Raw genomic sequence first — 22,730 nt, forward strand, 5'->3', positions numbered from 1 at the left:
CAATTAGCAAGACACCCCCAATAAAGGAGTGGTTCTGCAGGTGGTACCACAGACCACTTCTCAGTTCCTATGCTTCCTGGCTGATGTTTTGGTCACTTTTGAATGCTGGCAGTGCTTTCACTCTAGTGGTAGAATGAGACAGAGTCTACAACCGACACAAGTGGCTCAGGTAGTGCAGCTCATCCAGGATGGCACATCAATGCGAGCTGTGGCAAGAAGGTTTGCTGTGTCTGTCAGCGTAGTGTCCAGAGCATGGAGGCGCTACCAGGAGACAGGCCAGTACATCAGGAGACGTGGAGGAGGCCATAGGAGGGCAACAACCCAGCAGCAGGACCGCTACCTCTGCCTTTGTGCAAGGAGGAGCAGGAGGAGCACTGCCAGAGCCCTGCAAAATGACCTCCAGCAGGCCACAAATGTGCATGTGTCTGCTCAAACGGTCAGAAACAGACTCCATGAGGTGGTATGAGGGCCCGACGTCCACAGGTGGGGGTTGTGCTTACAGCACAAGATTGGCAAATTCGCCCCTGGCGCCCTGTGCTCTTCACAGATGAAAGCAGGTTCACACTGAGCACATGTGACAGACGTGACAGAGTCTGGAGACGCCGTGGAGAACGTTCTGCTGCCTGCAACATCCTCCAGCATGACCGGTTTGGCGGTGGGTCAGTCATGGTGTGGGGTGGCATTTCTTTGGGGGGCCGCACAGCCCTCCATGTGCTCGCCAGAGGTAGCCTGACTGCCATTAGGTACCGAGATGAGATCCTCAGACCCCTTGTGAGACCATATGCTGGTGCAGTTGGCGGTTGAATATTTCATTCATTAAGATCTAGGATGTGTTATTTTAGTGTTCCCTTTATTTTTTTGAGCAGTGTATATTTGTTTCTATAGTTTATATACAGTTGAAGTTGGAAGTTTACATACACTTAGGTTGGAGTCATTAAAACTTTTTTTTCAACCACACCACAAATTTCTTGTTAACAAACTATAGTTTGTCGGTTAGGACATCTACTTTGTGCATGACACAAGTCATTTTTCCAACAATTGTTTACAGACGGATTATTTCACTTATAATTCACTGTATCATAATTCCAGTGGGTCAGAAATGTACATACACTAAGTTGACTGCCTTTAAACAGCTTGGAAAATTCCAGAAAATGATGTCATGGCTTTAGAAGCTTCTGATAGGCTAATTGACATCATTTGAGTCTATTAGATGTGTACCTGTGGCTGTATTTCAAGGCCTACCTTCAAACTCAGTGCTTCTTTGCTTGACATCATGGGAAAATCAAAAGAAATCAGCCAAGACCTCAGAAAATAAAATTGTAAACCTCCAGAAGTCTGGTTCATCCTCGGTAGCAATTTCCAAACACCTGAAAGAACCACGTTCATCTGTACAAGCAATATTACACAAGTATAAACACCATGGGACCATGGTCCAGCGTTCTGTCTCCTAGAGATGAACATACTTTGGTGCGAAAAGTGCAAATCAATCCCAGAACAACAGTAATGGACCTTGTGAAGATGCTGGAGGAAACAGGTACAAAAGTATCTATATCCACAGTAAAACGAGTCCTATATCTACATAACCTGAAAGGCCGCTCAACAAGGAAGAAGCCACTGCTCCAAAACCACCATAAAAAAGACAGACTACGGTTTGCAACTGCACATGGGGACAAAGATAGTACTTTTTGGAGAAATGTCCTCTGGTCTGATGAAACAAAAATGGCCATAATTGCCATAAAGACCATCGTTATGCTTTGGAGGAAAAGGGGGGTGGCTTGCAAGCTGAGGAACACCATCCCAACCATGAAGCACAGGGGTGGCAGCATCATGTGGGGGTGCTTTGCTGCAGGAGGGACTGGTGCACTTCACAAAATAGATGGCATCATGAGGGAGTAAAATGATGTGGATATATTGAAGCAACATCTGAAGCAACAGGCTTAAGGACAACAAAGTCAGGGTATTGGAGTGGCCTTCACAAAGCCCTGACCTCAATCCTATAGATATTTTGTGGGCAGAACTGAAAAAGCATGTGCAAGCAAGGAGGCCTACAAACCTGACTCAGTTACACCAGATCTGTCAAAAGGATTGGGCCAAAATTCACCCAATTTATTGTGGGAAGCTTGTGGAAGGCTACCCGAAATGTTTGACCCAAGTTAAACAATTTAAAGGTAATGCTACCATATACTAATTGAGTGTATGTACATTTCTGACCCACTGGGAATTTGATGAAAGTTGAAAAAAGTTTAAATAAATCATTCTCTCTACTATTATTCTGACATTTCACATTCTTAAAACAAAGTGGTGATCCTAACTAACCTAAAACAGGGAATTTTTACTAGGATTAAATGTCAGGAATTGTGAAAAAACTGAGTTTAAATGTATTTGGCTAAGGTGTATGTAAACTTCCGACTTCAACTGTATGCACAATGTAACAAAAGTATAAACACAACATGTAACAATTTCAAAGATTTTACTCCGTTACAGTTCATATAAGGAAATCAGTCAATTGAAATAAACAAAATTAGGCCCTAATTCATGGATTTCACATGACTGGGCAGGGCTGAGGCCATAGGGAGCCAGGCCAAGCCAATCCAAATGAGTTTTTCCCCCACGAAAGGGCTTAATTACAGACAGAAATACTCTTCAGCACCCCCACCCCTGGATGTGAAGGTCCTGGGCTGGTGTGGTTACACGTGGTTGTGAAGCCAGTTGGGCACACTGCCAAATTCTATAAAACGACAAGGGGGCAGCTTATGGCAGAGACATAAACATTAAATTCTCAGTCAGCATGCCAATTGCACACTCCCCCAAAACTTGAGACATCTGTGGCATTGTGTTGTGTGCAAAACTGCAGATTTTAAAGTGCTATTTTATTGTCCCTAGCACAAGGTGAACCTGTGTAATGATAATGCTGTTTAATCAGCTTCTTGATATTATCCATGCCTGTCAGGTGGATGGATTATCTTGACAAAGGATAAATGCTCGCTAACAGGGATGTAAACAAATTTGTGTACCAGATTTGAGAGAAATAAGCTTTTTGTGCGTATGGAACATTTCTGGGATTGTTTATTTCAGCTCATGAAACATGGGACTAACACTTTACATGTTGCATTTATACAGAGCATTTGGAAAGTATTCAGACCACTTGACTTTTTACACATTTTGTTAGATTACAGCCTTATTTTAAAATTGATTAAATTGTTTTTTTCTCCCATCAATCTAAACACAATAGCCCATAATGAAAAAGCAAAAAATGTTTTTTTTATAGCAAAAAAATATCACGTTTACATAAGTATTCAGACCCTTTATTCAGTGCTTTGTTGAAGCAACTTTTGAAGCGATTACAGCCTCGAGTCCTCTTAGGTATGATGCTACAAGCTTGGGACACCTGTATTTGGAGTGTTTCACACATTCTTCTCTGCAGAAAAAAAAAATCTCTGCAGATCCTCTCAAGCTCTGGTTGGATGGAGAGAATCGCTGCACAGCTATTTTCAGGTCTCTCCAGAGATGTTCAATCGGGTTCAAGTCCGGGCTCTGGCTGGGCCACTCAAGGACATTGAGAGACTTGTCCCAAAGCCACTCTTGCGTTGTCTTGGCTGTGTACTTAGGGTTGTTGTCCTGTTGGAAGGTAAACCTTCACCCCAGTCTGAGGTCCTGAGCACTCTGGAGCAGGTTTTCATCAAGGATCTTATTGTAATTTGCTCTGTTCATCTTTCCCTCGATCCTGGTGCCAGGTTTCCTCCAGACGTGACGCTTAGCATTCAGGCCAAAGAGTTCAATCTTGGTTTCATCAAACCAGAGAATCTTGGTTTTCATGGTCTTAGAGTCCTTTAGCTGGCTTTTGGCAAACACCAAGCGGGCTGTCATGTGCCTTTTACTGAGGAGTGGCTTCCATCTGGCCACTCTACCATAAAGGCCTGATTGGTGGAGTGCTGCAGAGATGGTTGTCCTTCTGGAAGATTCTCCCATCTCCACAGATTAACTCTCGGGTTCTTGATCACCTCCCAGACTAAGGTCCTTCTCCCCCGATTGCTCAGTTTGGCCGGGTGGCCAGCTCGAGGAAGAGTCTTGGTGGTTCCAAATTTCTTCCATTTAAGAATGATGGAGGCCAATGTTTTCTTGGGGACCTTCCATGCTGTAGACACTTTTTGGTACCCTTCCCCAGATCTTTGCCTCAACACAATCCTGTTCCAACAATTCCTTCGACCTCATGGCTTGGTTTTTGCTCTGACATGTTGGACCTTGAATAGACAGGTGTGTGCCTTTCCAAATCATATCTAATCAATTGAATGGTGGACTCCATTCAAGTTGTAGAAACAGCTCAAGGATGATCAATGGAAACAGGATGCACCTGAGCTCAATTTCAAGTCTCATAGCAAAGAGTCTGAATACTCACGTAAGTAATGTATTTCAGTTGTTTTTTATATACATTTGCAAACATTTCAAAATAACTTTTTTGCCCTGTCATTTGACGGGGTATTTTGTGTAGATTTGTTTTTATTTTTTTAATACATTTTAGAATAAGGCTGTAACGTAACAAAATGTGGAAAAGTGAATAGGTCTGAATTCTTTCCAAATGCACTGTTTTTGTTGAGTGTATGAGCAGAATTACTGTCTTACCTTAATTAGGTAACACCTCCAAAACAAAGGTCATGTGGTTTGGTAAGAAGAATGACCCACTCCCCACAGGTGTGATTACAACCTCTGAGGGTTTAAAGCTTGAGGTAGTCACCTCATACAAGTACTTGGGAGAATGGCTAGACGGTATACTGTCCTTCTCTCAGCACCTCACTGTAGACTAAAGGGTGATTTCTAATTTAACCAGTCAATTGTTAAAAAAAAAAATCAGGAAATCTAATCTATAGTATGGTCCTTTGGGGGAAGGATTATTGACATTTATATCTACAAGCGTAATTGAGAAATAATACCAACTCCATAAAGCAAATATCTGTGTCAGATGAAGCTTTACTGCTTACTCTGAAATATGGGTAGTATTTTGATTTTTCTTACATTATTTTATTAATATTGAAAAATATAAAGATGAATATAAAAAACATGCAAATATTTCTATATATCATTGAGCATGATATACTTTATGGGCATATCAATTTTCCAGTGGGATCTCTGCTAGTTTTAAAGTCATGGCCCTTTTTCTACAGAGAAATTGATACAGTAGGCAATGTAACCAATCACAGCCCTCCTTTTACTTGTATCATTGCACATCCTGAAAATCACCAACAGAAGGTGACCATTTTTTGTCCATTTTCACATTCACTCATTTGGTAACGCTTACAACACTTACTGAAATTGAGCGAAACGTGTTGAATATTTGTAACCAGGATTTGACAGTGACTTCTACATTGGACACATATAGTATTGACATTTTCTGAAATTACAATGAAAAAAAATATAAAAAACGAAAATCCTATGTGGAGTACCTTTAAAGGAGGCCTGGGTAAGGCCAAACTGCTATTAATATGCCGACATTGATTCATTATTTCTCTATTACGCTTTGATACAAAAATCTATATTTGTCAACAATCCTCCCACACAGAACCTTTCTATGGATTAAAGTGTGAAAATCCCCCAAAATCTGGGCCTTTTTTTGTCCTGGTTTCATGAGGAATCACCCTACAGTATTTGAAATCATTCAAGGAGTTAAACAGACCAAAAAAAGAGAAAAAAAAGCTTTATTTAAAAGTACAAAAACAAACATCTATTTACAGGAATAATTTACCTCCTTGTTTTCAATCGAAACAGAAACAAAAATTATTGTATTTGTACAGGAGGGTATTTCATTAAATGCAACAAGTAAATAAATGAATGTAAATCAAATAATTTAGATGTTGAAAATACAATTTACAGAAAATCAATCAAATAAATATTGATGTTCAAATAAAATACATACTAGTTAGCAGAGTAATGAAAGGTCACAAATGGTACGGTTTCTCTTCAAAGTGCTGCCTCATTATTTTATTTACACTCATCATCAGCTAGAAAGCAGTATAATAGAACTATCATCATGCCTCATTAACTACCACAAACTAGACAAATTACCATCTAATTTAGTGTCGTTGTGGCTGTGCATTAAAACTTGAGATCCCATTCACTGTGAAAGTCCACACGATAACTTTTTTGTTTATAGTTAACATACAATTGTGTGATACAAAGTGGAACATGGTGAGTTTATTTTACCTTTACTTAACTAGGCAAGTCAGTTAAGAACAAATTCTTATTTTCAATGATGGCCTAGGAACAGTGGGTTAACTGCCTGTTCAGGGGAGAACGACATATTTGTACCTTGTCAGCTCGGGGGTTTAAACTTGCAACCTTCCGGTTACTAGACCAACGCTCTAACCACGAGGCTACCCTGCCGTGAAAGCATAACCTCCATTGTATTACAACTGTTATTCTTTCACCCACCACCACCTTGTTTACTCATTTGAATGTTGACGTATACACAGTACTACTTTAGAGCAGCATACTTTATATGTCATGGAACTGTTTTACCAATTTATAAGTACATCTGCTGAACATAGGACATTTAACATGTATGTTCTGTGTCCGTTTATGGCAAATAGCTTGTAGGACTGAATGAGCAAATATAGGAAAGATGTGTAGGCCTACATAAAACATGATGTAGATATAAATCAGGTGAAGAATATACAATCATTTAACCGCGGCAGCCTAAAAGGCAACATATAGCAAAACGTACAAGATAAACATTTAAAAAAGTGCCCACTTGGTTTCTTAACTATCTATCCAATTTCCTTACCGTTGCATTATAATGGCTCATATCAGAAAAGATGCAATCAACCATGGCAGAAATACATCTTATTTACATTGCCCTCTAGTTGCTAGCAGTTCCATTACAGTGCCCTGTGCATATGAATTTGCCGTAGTCAATGTTCAATCCAACTCTAGGAGCAAGGTTCTTTATTTCTAGATCGAGGGTACTGAGGGATAACACAGCCACCTGCTGTGCAGGAAGAGCATTACTACTCGTGCTTCCATACTCCATCTTCAACTGGCAGAGCCATGTGTAGATGTGTATGAATCTTTAGTGAGTTTCAATACAACTAGGGAGGGAAATGCAGCTTGGGGCACATAGAAATGCATCTACTTTGTTAGATGTTTATTTTGACACAAAAGTATATGTTTACACTCAAATTTGAGTCAGACAGTATTGTGGCTTTGTTTAGAACAGAATTGAATGAAATTTAAAGCAAAAACTAACGGATAAAAGTTTTATAAATTGATATGCAATTGGACTGCAAAAGTCTCCAAAACAATTTGATCAATAATATTGTGCTTATTCACAGCATGTATAAAGACTACCAGCAGAGGTCACTGTAAAGCTCAGAAAAGGGTGCTAAATAATTCAAGTGTTTTCACCTCAACTGTAATTTCATAACTTGCATTCTGCTGTATATTCTCCTCCAAATTGTAATACTTGTATCTGTTTCATAGCTGTCACAAAAGCATCAACTCAAACTTCAAAAGTCTTGGAGTTTAGCAATGTGATACAAACGTAACTTCCTTATAATAGCATGTGGGCATATGGCAATTAGCTACCAAAGTAAGTCTTTCCTATCAAAATATACCCAATCCACCTACTCTAAAACAGGTATGACTGTAAACACAGACAGCCTAATTTGCAGACTAGACGAGGGTAGTTTGCAGGTAAAATTTATGAACGGACCTTAAGAAGACACAAATACAACTATAAAGTCAGCAGAATAGATTCCTTATGATTTAATCGATGATATAGATAATAATTGAACTATCCTGCTGAGATAGGCCAGAAAATAAGAATAATTTTACGTCAGGGGACGATTACAAGATCACACCACTCCCAGGTATTTAATATACCTATAATAAAGCAACAATTATAGAAAAATACACACATATATAAAAGACATGGGAATTAAAGTGTAATAACAAATATACCAAATGAAAACACAAGATGAGAATGATAAGAGCACAGCAATGGCCCTGCCTGAAATAGCAGAGAGCCATGCAGCAGCAAAGTCCCCCTTCGTGATCTTTACAGCTAAGAAACAGGGGAGGAGCAAAAGTCATGTCCACTAGGGTAAGAGAAAACCTTGACAAGAGCCAACTCTAGACTTCACTCGTGACGAACTTCGATAAGGGCTGAAATGCAAAAACTATAGATTCTAGATAATTATCTAGAACTGAAACTTAGACCCTTCAAAAAGCATACTCAACCTGTGCTTGTTTATGGGTAACACTTGAAGCTAACGTGCCATTGGATTTGGTCGTGACACCATTCCTAGAGTTTTTTTTTTCTCTTGAGTTTTATGCCGGGATTCCTCTTACCCAAGAGTCTGTGTCGAAAGCATGTGTTCAATGTCTACCGTTTCAGAGAGTTACCAACACCGGCAGCAGCACTTTCAGACAACCCAACAGTAGGAATGATTTCTAAGAGGACAGAGTTCTCAATGTAAAGTGACAGGAGGCATTTGAGCTTCCATTTTCCTTATCTTGCATTGAAACTAAAATAGAGGGTCTTGCTTAAGTCTGTAATATACAGGAATTCATTGAATTGCATTTCATTTGTCAAGGCAGCTCCCATTATCACTACATCCAATATGGATTACCTACCATGACATATAGCATGGGGAGGAAAGTTCAGAGGCAAAAGATCATAGGTAAGTGCTTGTCTTATTATCATAAAATAATTATGCCACCCTTGGCAATAGTTATAAACTAGCTGCAACTTTAGCAATTCTGGGATAGACCACAAACTATGATCAGCATCATACAATCTCCCATTGCTAAAGTAATACACGAATGGACTGCGGTATTTCCCAAAAAGATGCTTCAGGTGTCCTATGATTTTAGATGTACATTTGCAGCTATATGATTTAACACTTGCAAACCAAGTGATTTTGGTTCTTTTACACCGTGATCTAACAGTTTAATAGTAAGTGCCGTTCAATGATCTGTCATTTGTCTGATGTAGCCTAATTTGTATTTGACTTGTACTGTAGATTTAGTTCCTCAAAGCTGTAAGGAGGATAACCCATGAGTATGTTTGTATTATTTTATGTAGGCTATGCTATAATGCTATATACCTGCAAGTCTAATCTACAGTCTAAACCAGATAAAAGGTTTTCCAATGTCAAAAGGGCCTGGTTCATCCAGCTAAACATGCTTGGTCAGTTCTCAAATATATATATTTTATTTTTTTTAAATGGTTTTCAAGCTGCCCTTGAAATTGGAAATATTAAAGCTTAAAATATTGAACATACTGTATGAGAGTGACAAAAAAAATGAATATTTGAATATTACTGAGAGATCATTCCGAGATCAGTTTAAGGCAAAAGCGTCAATGCCTCAATTTTCATTGAGACATTAGTATATGCTTTCATATACAGAAGAAAGAAGGCTTTTAGGCTTAGATCAGCATTTTTTTGTTTGTTATTTTAAATGTTTATAATGTATTAATACGGTAATTATTACAATAATATATTACTTTATACTCTGTAAATGCAAGATACCACAGGCATCAGAGCTGTCTCAGACCAGTGCTGCCATCGCGGGGTATAATATCAAGTATCCACTCACACTGTAGTTTGAGCTAATCTCTGCCATCAGTCAAGGAGAGAGGGTCAGAGAGGCCCAATGCCCGGCCGGTGCTGGGGCAGTTGTAGCACAGTGCACAGACAATGTAGATTATGTACAGTATGTGAGAGAAAGAGAGTAGAGAATGAATGCAGCATCATATGTTGTTATCATCACACAGAGCTAGTGGCCACCCCACCCCCTTCCCTCAGTCTAATTACTGAGCTTCCTCTCAGCATGGGTCAGGTGCAATTGGTTTCAGGCTGGATCGGGTCGGAACCGGTAAGGACCAGGCAGGACGGGGAGACGAGAGCTCAGTTCTGTCACAACTAGGAGGGAGCTGAGAAGGAGGTTGGGCTGGAGTTGTGGTTGTTTGTAGACTTGATGATGGTGATGACGCTGGTGGTGGCCACCTTGCCTGGTGAGAGAGGCCCGCAGGTGACAGTCCGGGCGAAGCACTGCAGGGCCTCATACTTGGCGCGCAGGGCGTCCAGCTCCAGCCTCATGCTGGCGTTCTCCCGGGCCAGCTTGTCTACCTCGTGTTGCAGATCCTGCTTCTGCCTCTCCAGCTCCTCCTTCTGGGTGACCCGCTTGATGCGGCAGCTGGCGGCGTAGCCCCGGTTCTTCAGGGTCCTCCGCCGCTGCTTCAGCCGCACCACGTCCTCCTTGGTCAGCCCACGCAGGTGTGTGTTGAGCTCACGCACCGACATGGCCACCAGCTCGTCATCACAGAGAGCCGGAGCATTCTCACCCACCTCCTTCTTAACCTGCAACAGAGACCGCCATTGATGAGATTCTGGACCTTTCCTGAACTCATCATTCACATTAAAAAGATACAGTGTACGAATACAAAATTACCTTTAAAGTCTTGTTTCCTTTAAACTGAGTCGTCATACCCTGCATGCATAAACTGGCCAGAATCCCACAGATGTCACACTGCAAAACAAAGGGGAAATTGTGATTGGAATAAAAAAAAAAATATTGAAATATATTTGTATGCATAATGTAGTGTATTCGTTGTGAAATTAAAGTGTTAAGCGTGTAGCCAAGTTCAGATACAGCCATCCTAAGAAGCCACTCCCCTTTCCCAAGAACTCTATTGATGAGATCCCACAACATTCATGAGTTAGTTACGTCATCTGCAACCAGCTCAGTAGATTTTCTAGTAACAGAGACTGCCAGCAGAGGTCAGCATCACACTGAAAGATGATAATGAATACACAGACTGTTGGGCAAACCTGTTTACTTGCTGCTGTAGGGAGGGCCCTATCATTGTAGTTCACTAGACCGTAGCAAGACCGCAAGAATAGAAACAGGTCAGCTCTCGCCACACAGCTTGTCTGAGCCCTCTGCTTAGAAACTGGGCATGGCCTATTTTGGTCAAAATTGTTTTTGGAAAAAGGCCTATCTGAACACTACAGTGAAACACATGCCTTTGAGACTGCTGCCATGGCCAAAAAGAGAGAGACTGCTGTGTGCCTGACTGTGAATAAAGGCATACAATCTCCCAAAGGCTCCATTTCAGCACCCTGACTTGCACCCTAGGCGATGGCTGCCATGGAAACACCCTGAAAATGGGTTTGGGAGTATAGTCACATGGTCAGCCAAAGGGTAAACAAGTCTCATTCGTTACCCTGTCATACACATGGTAGACATTACACGGGCAGGTCAGCTTGAAGAACTAAGTGAGGATCACCAATAGTTTAGGGAGTGTGTACAATAGCAGTCTCATAAACTCTGAACATTGGCTCCCTATTTTCCACTTCCCTCAGACCTAATGCATAGTCTATTTTAAGATACAGTACTATTTAACCTAACATGGCCTACATTGACCCATATGAGTTTCCTCTTTATAACACAGAATAAATGCCTATGTTAACAGTAAAACTACCCAACAAACACAAGCTTACATTTATGGTCATACTGAACTTTATAGTCCTGTAGATATGTGGGAAATTCCGGAAGATCGCGTGTCACAGAGGAATAGTTTCCCTTACAGTCATGGGTGTATTTTTGTAGTGAGACAATGTACTCTATTTGGTTTCGGACTTGTGTCTGCTCGTCTGGCTCGTATTACACTGGGCTTTCCTGAGCTGCTACATGCCCTTATTTAACACTGCTGGGTATATTTAGCTCACTGTGCTGCTGACGCAAAATTCTGCCAGCTAAACAATTTAGGTGAACATGTGATACCTCATTAAAAAGGCCAAATATTCCATCCAGCGCTTTGAGCTGCACTTTCTCGAACAAGATACAACAACCGAAAGGGTGAGGTTTTAATGACTATTCCTTTAGGGAAGTTCATCTCATGCCCCTGGAAATAAATATAGATCGCTGATCACAGCAGTTTCTGACAGCTGTTGCTGGGTTGACCTTGTGTTGAAGAGCTGAAGTGGTTGCACTGTATCTACAATAGAAATACTGTTCTTGCATCAAAAGTCTTAGTCATAGCTCCTAAGTGGAAAGGGGCAGAATGCCAAATGATTGGTCTGATGATAATGGAAAGTTCACTGGCTTTGGCACTGAAGCAGGACAGATCACTAATAAGTTCTTAGTCAGCCATCTGTTTTGTCTTTTGTAAAACCACACCGGAGGTACAGCCTATGCCTGGCCGCATGTTTCTGTAATGAAGGGATACATGAATGTGGAGAGAGGACACACACAATCCTAACTTGGAAAATGAACCAATAGATTCTTCTGTTTTGTGTGGATTTAAGAACCATAGGAAAACATGTTTGGTGAACCATCACGTCTGGTACTTGTTTTGGCCATCCCCTTTGAACCTTATTCACTTGGGTTTTCAACTTAACTATAGCAAAAAGAGTAGAGAATAGCATACAGCTTTGCCTTATTTTGGCACATGTATGCAACTTTGAATCAAGCACTGCACGGCCAGCCAAAAAATGTAAGACAACGTTCCAGCAAGTTGGCTGAAAGAGCCTGTTTTGAACTGTTGCATCAGGGGGGAGACCCTAGGTAATATTCCGTGAGACTTGAATATCATGAAATGGGATGGAAAAAAAAGCCTCCCTCTCCATACACGGGGTGCTCAAGCGTTACAGCTCAGAGGGCACGTGGTTTCCTTCAAATTCCTTCTGCATCTGCTCCTCTCTGTTGTTGCAAATGGCACTAGATTGAGCTCTTAAGGTCCGACTTTGCTGCTTTCCTTCTTCCAGAGAAGAAAAGAGCAGTAAATGTCCAAAGACCAAATCTCTGTTTTGATCATCTTTCAGGGTGAGCAACAGGCACATTTTACAATTCAGTTCCGCTTTTGACTGTGCACATTTGACGATCCACCAGAAAACGATTTCCCTTTTCACCATTTTGGGTGCTTCTACTCGTGTTGGAGAAGACCTCAAAGTAAATCCATAGAAGGTGGCTGAAGTGTGGATAACATAACCACATTCCTGACTGAGGACACACACAAACACAAAGGAAAGAAGCTCCAAGTTTCAATTGGGAGGATAAATGTATTCAGAATACATCCTGTGTAATGCACCCATCTCTGAGAGGAGAGCTTAGTCTACTCAGATGTAAAGACGTCGCTGTAAAATCTTATAACAGTCTGGAATTCAGATGCGTCTCATATCTAAGTCTAACAACAGCCAGAATGAATCAAGTGTTGACAACTAACAGGGATACAGAGTAGGACTATCCCTAATTTGCATCCTGTAGCACAAACTCCAAAAAGTTCTGGGACACTAAAGTCAATGGAGAATAAGAACACCTCCTCACAGTTGCCCACTACACCGAGGCTAGGAAACACCGTCACCATCGATAAATCCACGATAATTGAGAATTTCAATAAGCATTTTTCTACGGCTGTCCATGCTTTCCACCTGGCTACCCCTACCCCAGTCAACAGCCCTACACCCCCCACAGCAACTTGCCCAAACCTCCCCCATTTCTCCTTCACCCAAATCCAGATAGCTGATGTTCTGAAGAGTTGCAAAAACTGGACCCCTACAAATCAACTGGGCTAGACAATCTGGACCTTCTCTTTCTAAAATTATCCGCCGCAATTGTTGCAACCCCTATTATTAGCCTGTTCAACCTCTCCTTCGTATCGTCTGAGATCGACAAAGATTGGAAAGCTGCCGCGGTCATCCCCCTCTTCAAAAGGGGGAGACTCTCTAGACCCAAATCTTTTCTCTGTATACATTAATGATGTCGCTCTTGCTGCTAGTGATTCTCTGATCCACCTCTACGCAGACTACACCATTCTGTATACTTCTGGCCCTTCTGTGGACACCAGATGAGCTTCAATGCAATACAACTCTCCTTCCGTGGCCCCCGACTGCTCTTAAACTAAATGCATGCTCTTCAACCGATCGCTGCCCGCACCTGCCCGCCCATCCAGCATCACTATTCTGGACGGTTCAGACTTAGAATATGTGGACAATTACAAATACGTAGGTGTCTGGTTAGACTGTAAACTCTCCTTCCAGACTCATATTAAGCATCTCCAATCCAAAATTAAATCTAGAAATCGGCTTCCTATTTTGCAACAAAGCATCCTTCACTCATGCTGCCAAACATACCCTCGTAAACTGACCATCCTACCGATCCTTGACTTCGGCAATGTCATTTACAAAATAGCCTCCAACACTCTACTCAGCAAATTGGATGCAGTCTATCACAGTGCCATCCGTTTTGTCACCAAAGCCCCATATACTACCCACCACTGAGACCTGTATGCTCTCGTTGGCTGGCCCTCGCTTCATATTCGTCACCAAACCCACTGGCTCCAGGTCATCTATAAGTCTTTGCTAGGTAAAGCCCCGCCATATCTCAGCTCACTGGTCACCGTAGCAGCACGCGCTCCAGCAGGTATATTTCACTGGTCACCCCCAAAGCCTATTCCTCCTTTGGCCACCTTTCCTTCCAGTTCTCTGCTGCCAATGACTGGAAAAAAATGCAAACATCCCCGAAGCTGGAGACTCATATCTCCCTCACTAACTTTAAACATCAGCTGTCAGAGCAGCTCACGGAGCATTGTACATCCAACTACCTCATCCCCATATTGTTATTTATTTTTTTGCTCCTTTGCACCCCAGTTTCTCTACTTGCACATTCATCTTCTGCACATCTATCACTCCAGTGTTTAATTGCTAAATTGTAATTACTTCGCCACTACGGCCTATTTATTGCCTTACCTCCCTAATCGTATCTCATTTGCACACACTGTATATAGATGTTTCAATTGTGTTATTGACTGTACGTTTGTTTATTCCATGTGTAACTCTGTGTTGTTGTTTGTGTCGCACTGCTTTGCTTTATCTTGGACAGGTCGCAGTTGTAAATGAGAACTTGTTCTCAACTGGCCTACCTGGTTAAATAAAGGTGAAATAAAAAATAGAATTAAAATAAATAACTTAGTTTGACAACACTTAAGTTTCCATGGTGAGAGAGGGAGCATTTACACACAAGGTGGTGGCTAAACAGATGGAAAAAATGAAGTATTTTCTGGCCACGGGAAAGGCCTGATGATTTCAGCACCATATTTCATCAGCTCACGTAGTCCAGATCATGAGGAAATTACTCATTGTATCAAAGCACACAAGTCCAACTGACAACATTACTGTAGGCTCCGGATGCAGCCCACTGGTAATAATCACTGTTCTCTGCCCAATTGAACTCTGTTGGAAAAAGTGAACATAACCTTTGTCATGGTTTGTTGTTTTGTCATTCAGTGTAATTGACATTAATGACTTGCTCAAAGCTTGAGCCAAGAACTAGGGCTATAGCTTTGCTAAAATACTCTAGAATGAGTTTTACTGCATATTAAATCAGCACCACAGTATCAGCCCAGAGAGTATCCATTAATAATGGACAAATAACTGCCGTTTAAGCACTGATCATGACCTGGCTAGAAAAACAAACCAATAAGCTGCAGGCATGTTATGGTATTAGTCCAGAGACAATGTGTGAAATGTGACTCCATTCAGTTTTTGTCATTCAGACATAAGCTCAAATTCAAGTCTGTGTGCTTGGTTTATGACAGGTATGCTCTGGGGCCTGACTTTTCACTAAAATAAACAGCACATCAAAGAGCTGAGTGCTCAGGTCCTAGTGATAGATGAAGTGTTGGCTTGTCTTGGCTGCTTGTTTTCCTTCTCTTTTCTATTAGTTTTGGAGTTTGGGTTCCTCAGAGAGGAGAGAGAGCTTGATGGAGCTCCCTTCTGTTCAGAATGTCTCCTCTGTTTTCTCAGAGAGTTGGGGAGGAGAGAGCCTTCCTCCAGACTATGCTGTGGTGGTGCACTCTGCTCTGCACTCCAGCGCAGCACATTTGGAGAGATGTTATGTAAAGGAAATGGAGAGCATAGCCGAGCCATGAGTCATGCTGTTTACTGGTAAGAACTAGGACGACCGGCAGGGAATCACACCCTCCCAAACTGAAGTTTCCTGGAAAATCACGTTGTTTCACAGGGCAGAAGGAAAAGTACAGGAAACGGCTGGCATAACCGCCGGAACTTTTTTGCGGAAAAGGGAGGAGAGGTAGATATCTGAGTGAAGCGACATTCCAGCTGGGGACATAGGGATTCAAAAGAATGTCAAGTACACACACAGCAAGGACAAATCTGTCCAGTTATTACCTAACTAAAGCCATTCCATAGTACACATTGAATAAACAATGAAGATCAATGAGAAAACAAATCACTATTACATTTTCCAACTTCAAATAACAAAGGGCTTCAGTACTTGTTAACACAAGAGACTTGAGATTACATCAGCAGGAGAAAAACGACAGTCGTTAATCCAATCCATTAAGTTGTTAATATTCTTATTCCGTCTGAGTACCCAAGTTCTCAGATGTAAAAGTGAGAAAGTTAGACATTTTTCATTGTTTACTGTATACCACCTAATACCAATGTTACAAAAACAAGGCACTTTACTCGAGACGATCCCTCCACGCCCCCAGACCACCGTGTGGCGAGAGCATTGGTCTGAGATCCAGGAAGTCATCCAGAAAAGCGGGAATACGCTGGGTGCAGATCCTGGTGGTTGGTACAAGACAGGCACCTAAGGGGCACTTGTGGAGAGATGCCAATGTATATCTCTCCATGCTTCAGTGTAAACTTGTTAATGTGACTGTTAATCTGTACATGTAATACAGTACTGTAAATATTTGTCATCCGTCATGTCTGTGTAATTCTTATGACACGGTCTTTGTCTCTAGAAATAAATGATCAGAACACATAGTAAGGAAATGAAGTTCCACAGTTAAAAAAAGGAAGTTTACACATAAAAATATCTGACTCGGGTTTCCTTTTGAGTCATACCGGTTCACTAACCACAGTCATTTCACTTTCACAACACACTGCAAAACCCACAATAAGTACAGGGGGTGGAAGAGAACCCACAGAACACTCAATACTATTGAAACTGTGGGCATCATTAACCATTATGAGCATGTATACATCATATTGGGTAGGGAAGTGAGAGAGCAGAAGATGATAAACCCTCTCTCCTCCAGACATCACATTGGGAACCAAGCCACATGTTAACCTCATGACAGAGCATGGATATGATGCACTTGGTGTGGGAGGTCACCCCCACACCACATATACCTCATCAACAGTGACTCAGTACATAGGCAGCCTCTTAGAAGAGATTTCAAGGCCCTCATACACTGTGGAAAGTTTTAGATGAGAAAGGACTCCTCTCATATTTTCCATATAAATCACAATGACAGTAAAGGTCAAATGTCCAAGAATATGATCCCGGTCTGGAGACATACAGTCAGCACCAAAATATGAAATTGATAAGGATTTATCTTTGTTTATTCTAGAAAGCTGGGCAACGGGACAGAGGCAGAGACAAAGGTCGGCGTAGCAAGCTTTTTGTGTGTGTGTGTCATCTAAAAATTCTTGCTTTGACAGCAGGCCCGTAGATTCAATTTCATTTTGGCCTGCGACACTGCGGCTTCCAAACGAGATTCTGCTGAACCAGGGCCGACTATGGCACTCTCTCCTCTCTCTACTGTCAAACCAGGGTATAGGATAAAGAACAAAATCACTGATACAGCACTAACAATGTCTTTGGGAATGTCTACAGTAGTATTCAATAGGACACAGCACCACACTAGCCTTCAGAAAGTATTCATACCCCTTGACTTATTCCACAAATATTGTTGTCTTACAGCCGGAGTTCAAAATGGATTCGATTTTTCTCAACCATTTACATACAGTAGCCCACAATGGTATAGTGAAAACATGTTTTTGGACATTTTTGCTAATTAATTGAAAATGAAATCTCTCATATACATACAGTACCAGTCAAAAGTTGGGACACACCTACTCATTCAAGGGTTTTTCTTCCTTGAATGAGTAGGTGTGTCCCAACTTTTGACTGGCACTGTAAGTATTCACACTCCTGAGTAAATACTTTGTCATATCACCTTAGGCAGCGATTACAGCTGTGTCTTTCTGGGTAAGTCTCTAAAGCCTTGTTCACACTGCAGGCTTTAATGCTCAAATCAGTTGTGTTCAGACAGCAGTCATTTGCTGACATGGCTACGCTTGTTGTCATACTCCCGATGGGTGTGTGCATGGTGGTGTAGGCTGATTGATGGTGGCGCTCGTGCTTCCCATCACTCTGAAGTTATGTAGTAAGCTAAGGTGAAAATGCCTGCCATGGATGTTTCCCAGTTGCTTGAATGTTAAAAATCAGTGTAAGAACACAAATCCTCAAAAGGATAGGATGGCCCAACTTTCAAAAGAAGTCCTTTTTTGCTAGCCAAGGCAGTCAACTAGCTAGCTAGGTAGTTGTTTAGCATATTCACTCATTTGTTTGTAAACAATTAACAAGCTAATTAGCTACCACATGTTCTTGTCAAACTGTCAACAGAGTAGCTAGCAAGCAACATGATATGACCATTCAGACAAGTCACATGGCCACAAATCAGATTTGTATCGGACTTCAAACCAGCTACGAAGGTGGCTTGAAATATCCGACTCCATGTGGAGTTCAGACTGCAGGAAGAATAACAGATTTGAATCAGATATGCAAATAAATAGGATTTAAGACTTCAAACTGCCAATGTGAACACAGCTTAAGAGCTTTCCACACTTGAATTGTGCAACATTTTCCTATTAATCTTCTCAAAATGCTTCAAGCTCTGGCAAATTGCTAGATAACCATTTTCAGGTCTTGCCATAGGCTTTCAAGTAGATTCAAGTCAAACTGTAACTCTGCTACTCAGGAACATTCACTGTCTTCTTGGTAAGCAACTCCAGTGTAGATTTGGCCCTGTGTTTTAGCGGCGTTAGGAAGGACATCTGTATCTTTGTAGTGACTGGGTGTATTGATACACCATCAAAAGTGTATTTAATAACTTCCCTATGCTCAAAGTTATTTTCAACATCTATTTTTACCCATCTACAAATAGGTGTCCTACAAATTGGAAAACCTCCCTGGTCTTGTATGTGTGGGGTGCAGCGATTAAGTAGTCATTCAAAAATCATTTTAAACACTATAGAGTACCACAGCATGAGTCATAATTCCCATAAAGGCCAGCGGTCAAACAAGGAAATGGTTCCAATCCTTTTTTCACCATACATTTTTCCCATAGGGGATTTTAGAAACACTTAAAATAAGGGCTGTGTTTCATTTAGGTTTATGCTGGTGTGACAAAAATAAAATGCTAATTCCAGTCTCAGCATGTCAATGCCCCTGTGAACAAAGCAAGGGCCATACAGAAATGGTTTGTTGAGATCGGTGTGGAAGAACTTGACTGGCCTGCACAGAGCCCTGACCTCAACCCCATCGAACACCTTTGGGATGAATTGAAACGGTGACTGCGAGTCAGGCCTAATTGCCCAACATCAGTGCCCCACCTCACTAATGCTCTTGTGGCTGTATTTGAGCAAGCCTTCCCAGAAGAGTGGAGACGGTTATAGCAGCAAAAGGGGGACCATCTCCATATTAATGCCCATGATTGTGGAATGAGATGTTTGAAGAGCAAATGTCCACATACTTTTGGTCATGTAGTGTATTTAGGTATGCCATAACAAGACATTTCAGCTTCTAATAGTTAGTTAACTTGTAAACATAAAACGAATTCCAATGTACCCCTTTTACCAAAGAGTAGCATCTGTCTACCAAAATATACTATTGCTTACCTTAGCAGCGCAAACATAATTCCACGTTGACATTAAGGGGAATTATGTGTAGTAGACCAGTGAAATCTCAATTTAATTCATTTTAAATTCAGGCTGTAACAACAAAATGTGGAAAAAGTCAAGGGTGTGAATACTTTCTGAAGGCACTGTACATTGCAGATTCCTTCAAATAAACAGAACATAAATCTAACTTCGCCTGCAAATACTACATTTAAGGAAAATAAACACAGCCATACTTGCTGATATTTACAGGAGCCCACACACTTAAGGGCCTTGATATTGTAAAACAAGCAAAACGTATTATTACGCATGTCTGAATCAGGGACAACGTTTTATAACTCGGCTCCGTCTTCATTATTTTTATTCGCTTTACTATCCTCCTGGTCGTCTATCCCCACACCGTGCACTTTGACCCAGAATTCTAAAACCCAAACCACGTGTTGTTCCCTTCAATCGTAAACATAAAAGTAGGCTACCGTGCGCTGTGGACAACCATATGGATACAGTAATAGATCTCTGAAAATATTACACATTTTCAAATTATTAAGAGGCAGAAGTAAAACATTATCATTCAAAATATTACGATGGGTAAATAGATGGAATAAAACATTTTTAAAAATCTGAAACACACGATTTGTTAAATTGTTACATTTTAACAACTTCAAGAGTGAAAAAAGTTCATTTCTGGCGTTGTAAACTGTTTCAAATTGCTAAGATGGGCCTAAATAACATGTACCAAGTACGTTTATAACATGTAAATTAAATGTTTGGTTAAACCTGATGTTACTTGTTGATAGATTCGATTTACGCATGTGTCACCGTGATAGCATCAGCAATTTTAGAGAGGAATGTCAAAACATCTCCCAGAAAAGCGCTCGTACGCTCACCTTATGAAAGCGGATATTCTCGGTCGGTAAAGCTTGTGAAGTTTCCGTCCTATACGGGTTGAAGTTACTTGTCGCAATTCTGAAAGTAGTCCAGCAGTCGAACCGAAATGTGTCCCCGTACTAAATTAACTACAAAACAACAACAACAATGTATCAACATTCCACTTCGTGCTTCCGCAAGTATTTACGTCACCAACTCCTCGTGACCGCCCCCTCCATTCATGAAAATAACTTTCTGCTGACGTGAACGAGGCGGGAAACTAGGGGAAGCTAGAAATAGACTGTTGACGCAGTTTGAGAATACTTTAGGGAAAATTAGCGAGATAATGTGTAGATTAAATCATTATTATACTAATGATGGCTATCCAACTATAAATAGTCTGTTAATACTTCACAAACAATGTCAGCACATGTTTTATCTTTTTATAGGCCGATTCAATAATTCCATGCGCACCTGATTGCACAATGTTCGTTTTTCTGGTGACAAAATAACTATTAGAGAATCCCTATCCCATATACTTTCTCATAATTTGACATTAGAGAATTATCCTTTTTTGAGGTAATCTGACCCTAAAGTTACTGCCTCGCTGGTTAATAGAAGAACAGGCGCCATCTGTCTTTACCAATGTCCTGTCCTTCCAACATTTATTTTGAGTTTTGCATTTATTAAAGGCTGCATAATGTTGAAGGCTCTGAGCCCAACTGTAAACTAGCTTATTCAGCCTTCTTACTAACCTCTTACATTATTGCCCCAAGACCATTCTCATGCAAGACAATATATAGTCTGAGAAGGGTGACAGACATTCTCTTAGGTGAAATGCTTTAGAAAAAAACATGACACATCTCCAAAAATAAACTAGTAGTATCCCTCCAACTAAGGACTCCCACAGCGTGCTTCTCAGTTCTTGTTGTAAGTCTACAAGAACAAGTCCGTTCATACACTGCCTTTTTTGTTTTTTTTAAACAGACAGATCAAATATTCTTCCAGAAATGATTTACTCATTTTAATACTGCATATTTAACATGTGTATGTACATGATACACATTAACAGCCTAACTCTAGGGCTCATCTCATTGAACATCCTCAAACTGAGCACAGAGTTGATAAGCAATCCTTATACACCTCAAGGCTGTCAAAAGACCATTTAGTGGCAAAATATCAGAACTGGGCTGCCTGTGTAAACGCAACCATAGACTGTGCTGCAGAGGTTTGAGAATGGAAAAGGTCAAATTTATACAGAAGGGTTGTAAAATTACTAAATTATATTCATATAATAATCAACTTGCTCCTTACAGTATGCATTAATAAATTGGTTCAAATCAGGATGTCTTTAGTGAGGACCTCTCCATTACACTGTAAACTATAAGAAAAAAGATTCCCAATAATTTCCTAGCAAAGGAACTGACTAACTCCCATAGAGTTCACCCACTGTAGATGGGCCTAGAGCCAGGAAGTTGGTATATGGTTGTATTTCTGTGGATGACCATTGCCATCGGTGATTCAACACATGAACATTTTCCTCAGTAGAGGCATATGGACTAAATTGTACATTGATGTACTGGGATCTCTCATGCAGAGTACATTTAAAGTTGATAGCAAATGCAGCTTATGAGATGAGTAATTACTCAAGTTTGTGTCATGGGTGGTTCTCATTCTAAAGCAATGCCCAAGCCTGCTTTATTAGAGCACATCTTGTCAACAGAATTAACATCAGGTTATGTTCACAATAGTTTATATGCGTCTGTAATCCCCCCCTGAGCATTCTTGTAATTAAAAATATAATTGAATGTGCACTGTGGCATGGGATTGTTTGGATTGGTGTATAGTTGGGCTGTCGGCAATTCATTATTTTATTGATCATGTGGTCGATTTATTCGAAAAATGTGTCCCCCATGTTCCACTCCAGCAGTGTCGAAGCCTTTACCTGAGGCAGGACTTATCTGTTCATGTCTTTGTTTTGACTAAATCAATATTACACAGTAGTGTACTGGGATATGAAACAATAAAGATCAGAGGAGGTGTTATCTTTTATGCCCACGATATCCCACCGATGATGTATGATGCTGAGCTCGGATAAAATTATCTGAGACAAAGAGCCACCCCGACTGTTTTAGGTTGAAGGTTGGAAAA

General features: G+C 40.8%; 1 protein-coding gene across 1 annotated transcript; it reads right to left on the reverse strand.

Annotated features, from left to right (window-relative positions):
- Positions 1-5,672: 5,672 nt before the first annotated feature.
- Positions 5,673-20,819, reverse strand: LOC112226031 (transcription factor MafK). Its single transcript, XM_024390221.2, has 3 exons — positions 20,600-20,819; positions 10,447-10,524; positions 5,673-10,355 (listed from the first exon to the last, which is right to left on the reverse strand). Exons 2-3 carry the CDS (start codon positions 10,489-10,491, stop codon positions 9,918-9,920), a joined length of 483 nt encoding a protein of 160 aa, XP_024245989.1. The 5' UTR covers positions 10,492-10,524; positions 20,600-20,819; the 3' UTR covers positions 5,673-9,917.
- Between the last annotated feature and the right edge of the window lie 1,911 nt (positions 20,820-22,730).

This window comes from Oncorhynchus tshawytscha, linkage group LG27 (genome assembly GCF_018296145.1).
Source record: "Oncorhynchus tshawytscha isolate Ot180627B linkage group LG27, Otsh_v2.0, whole genome shotgun sequence".
NCBI lineage: Eukaryota > Metazoa > Chordata > Actinopteri > Salmoniformes > Salmonidae > Oncorhynchus > Oncorhynchus tshawytscha.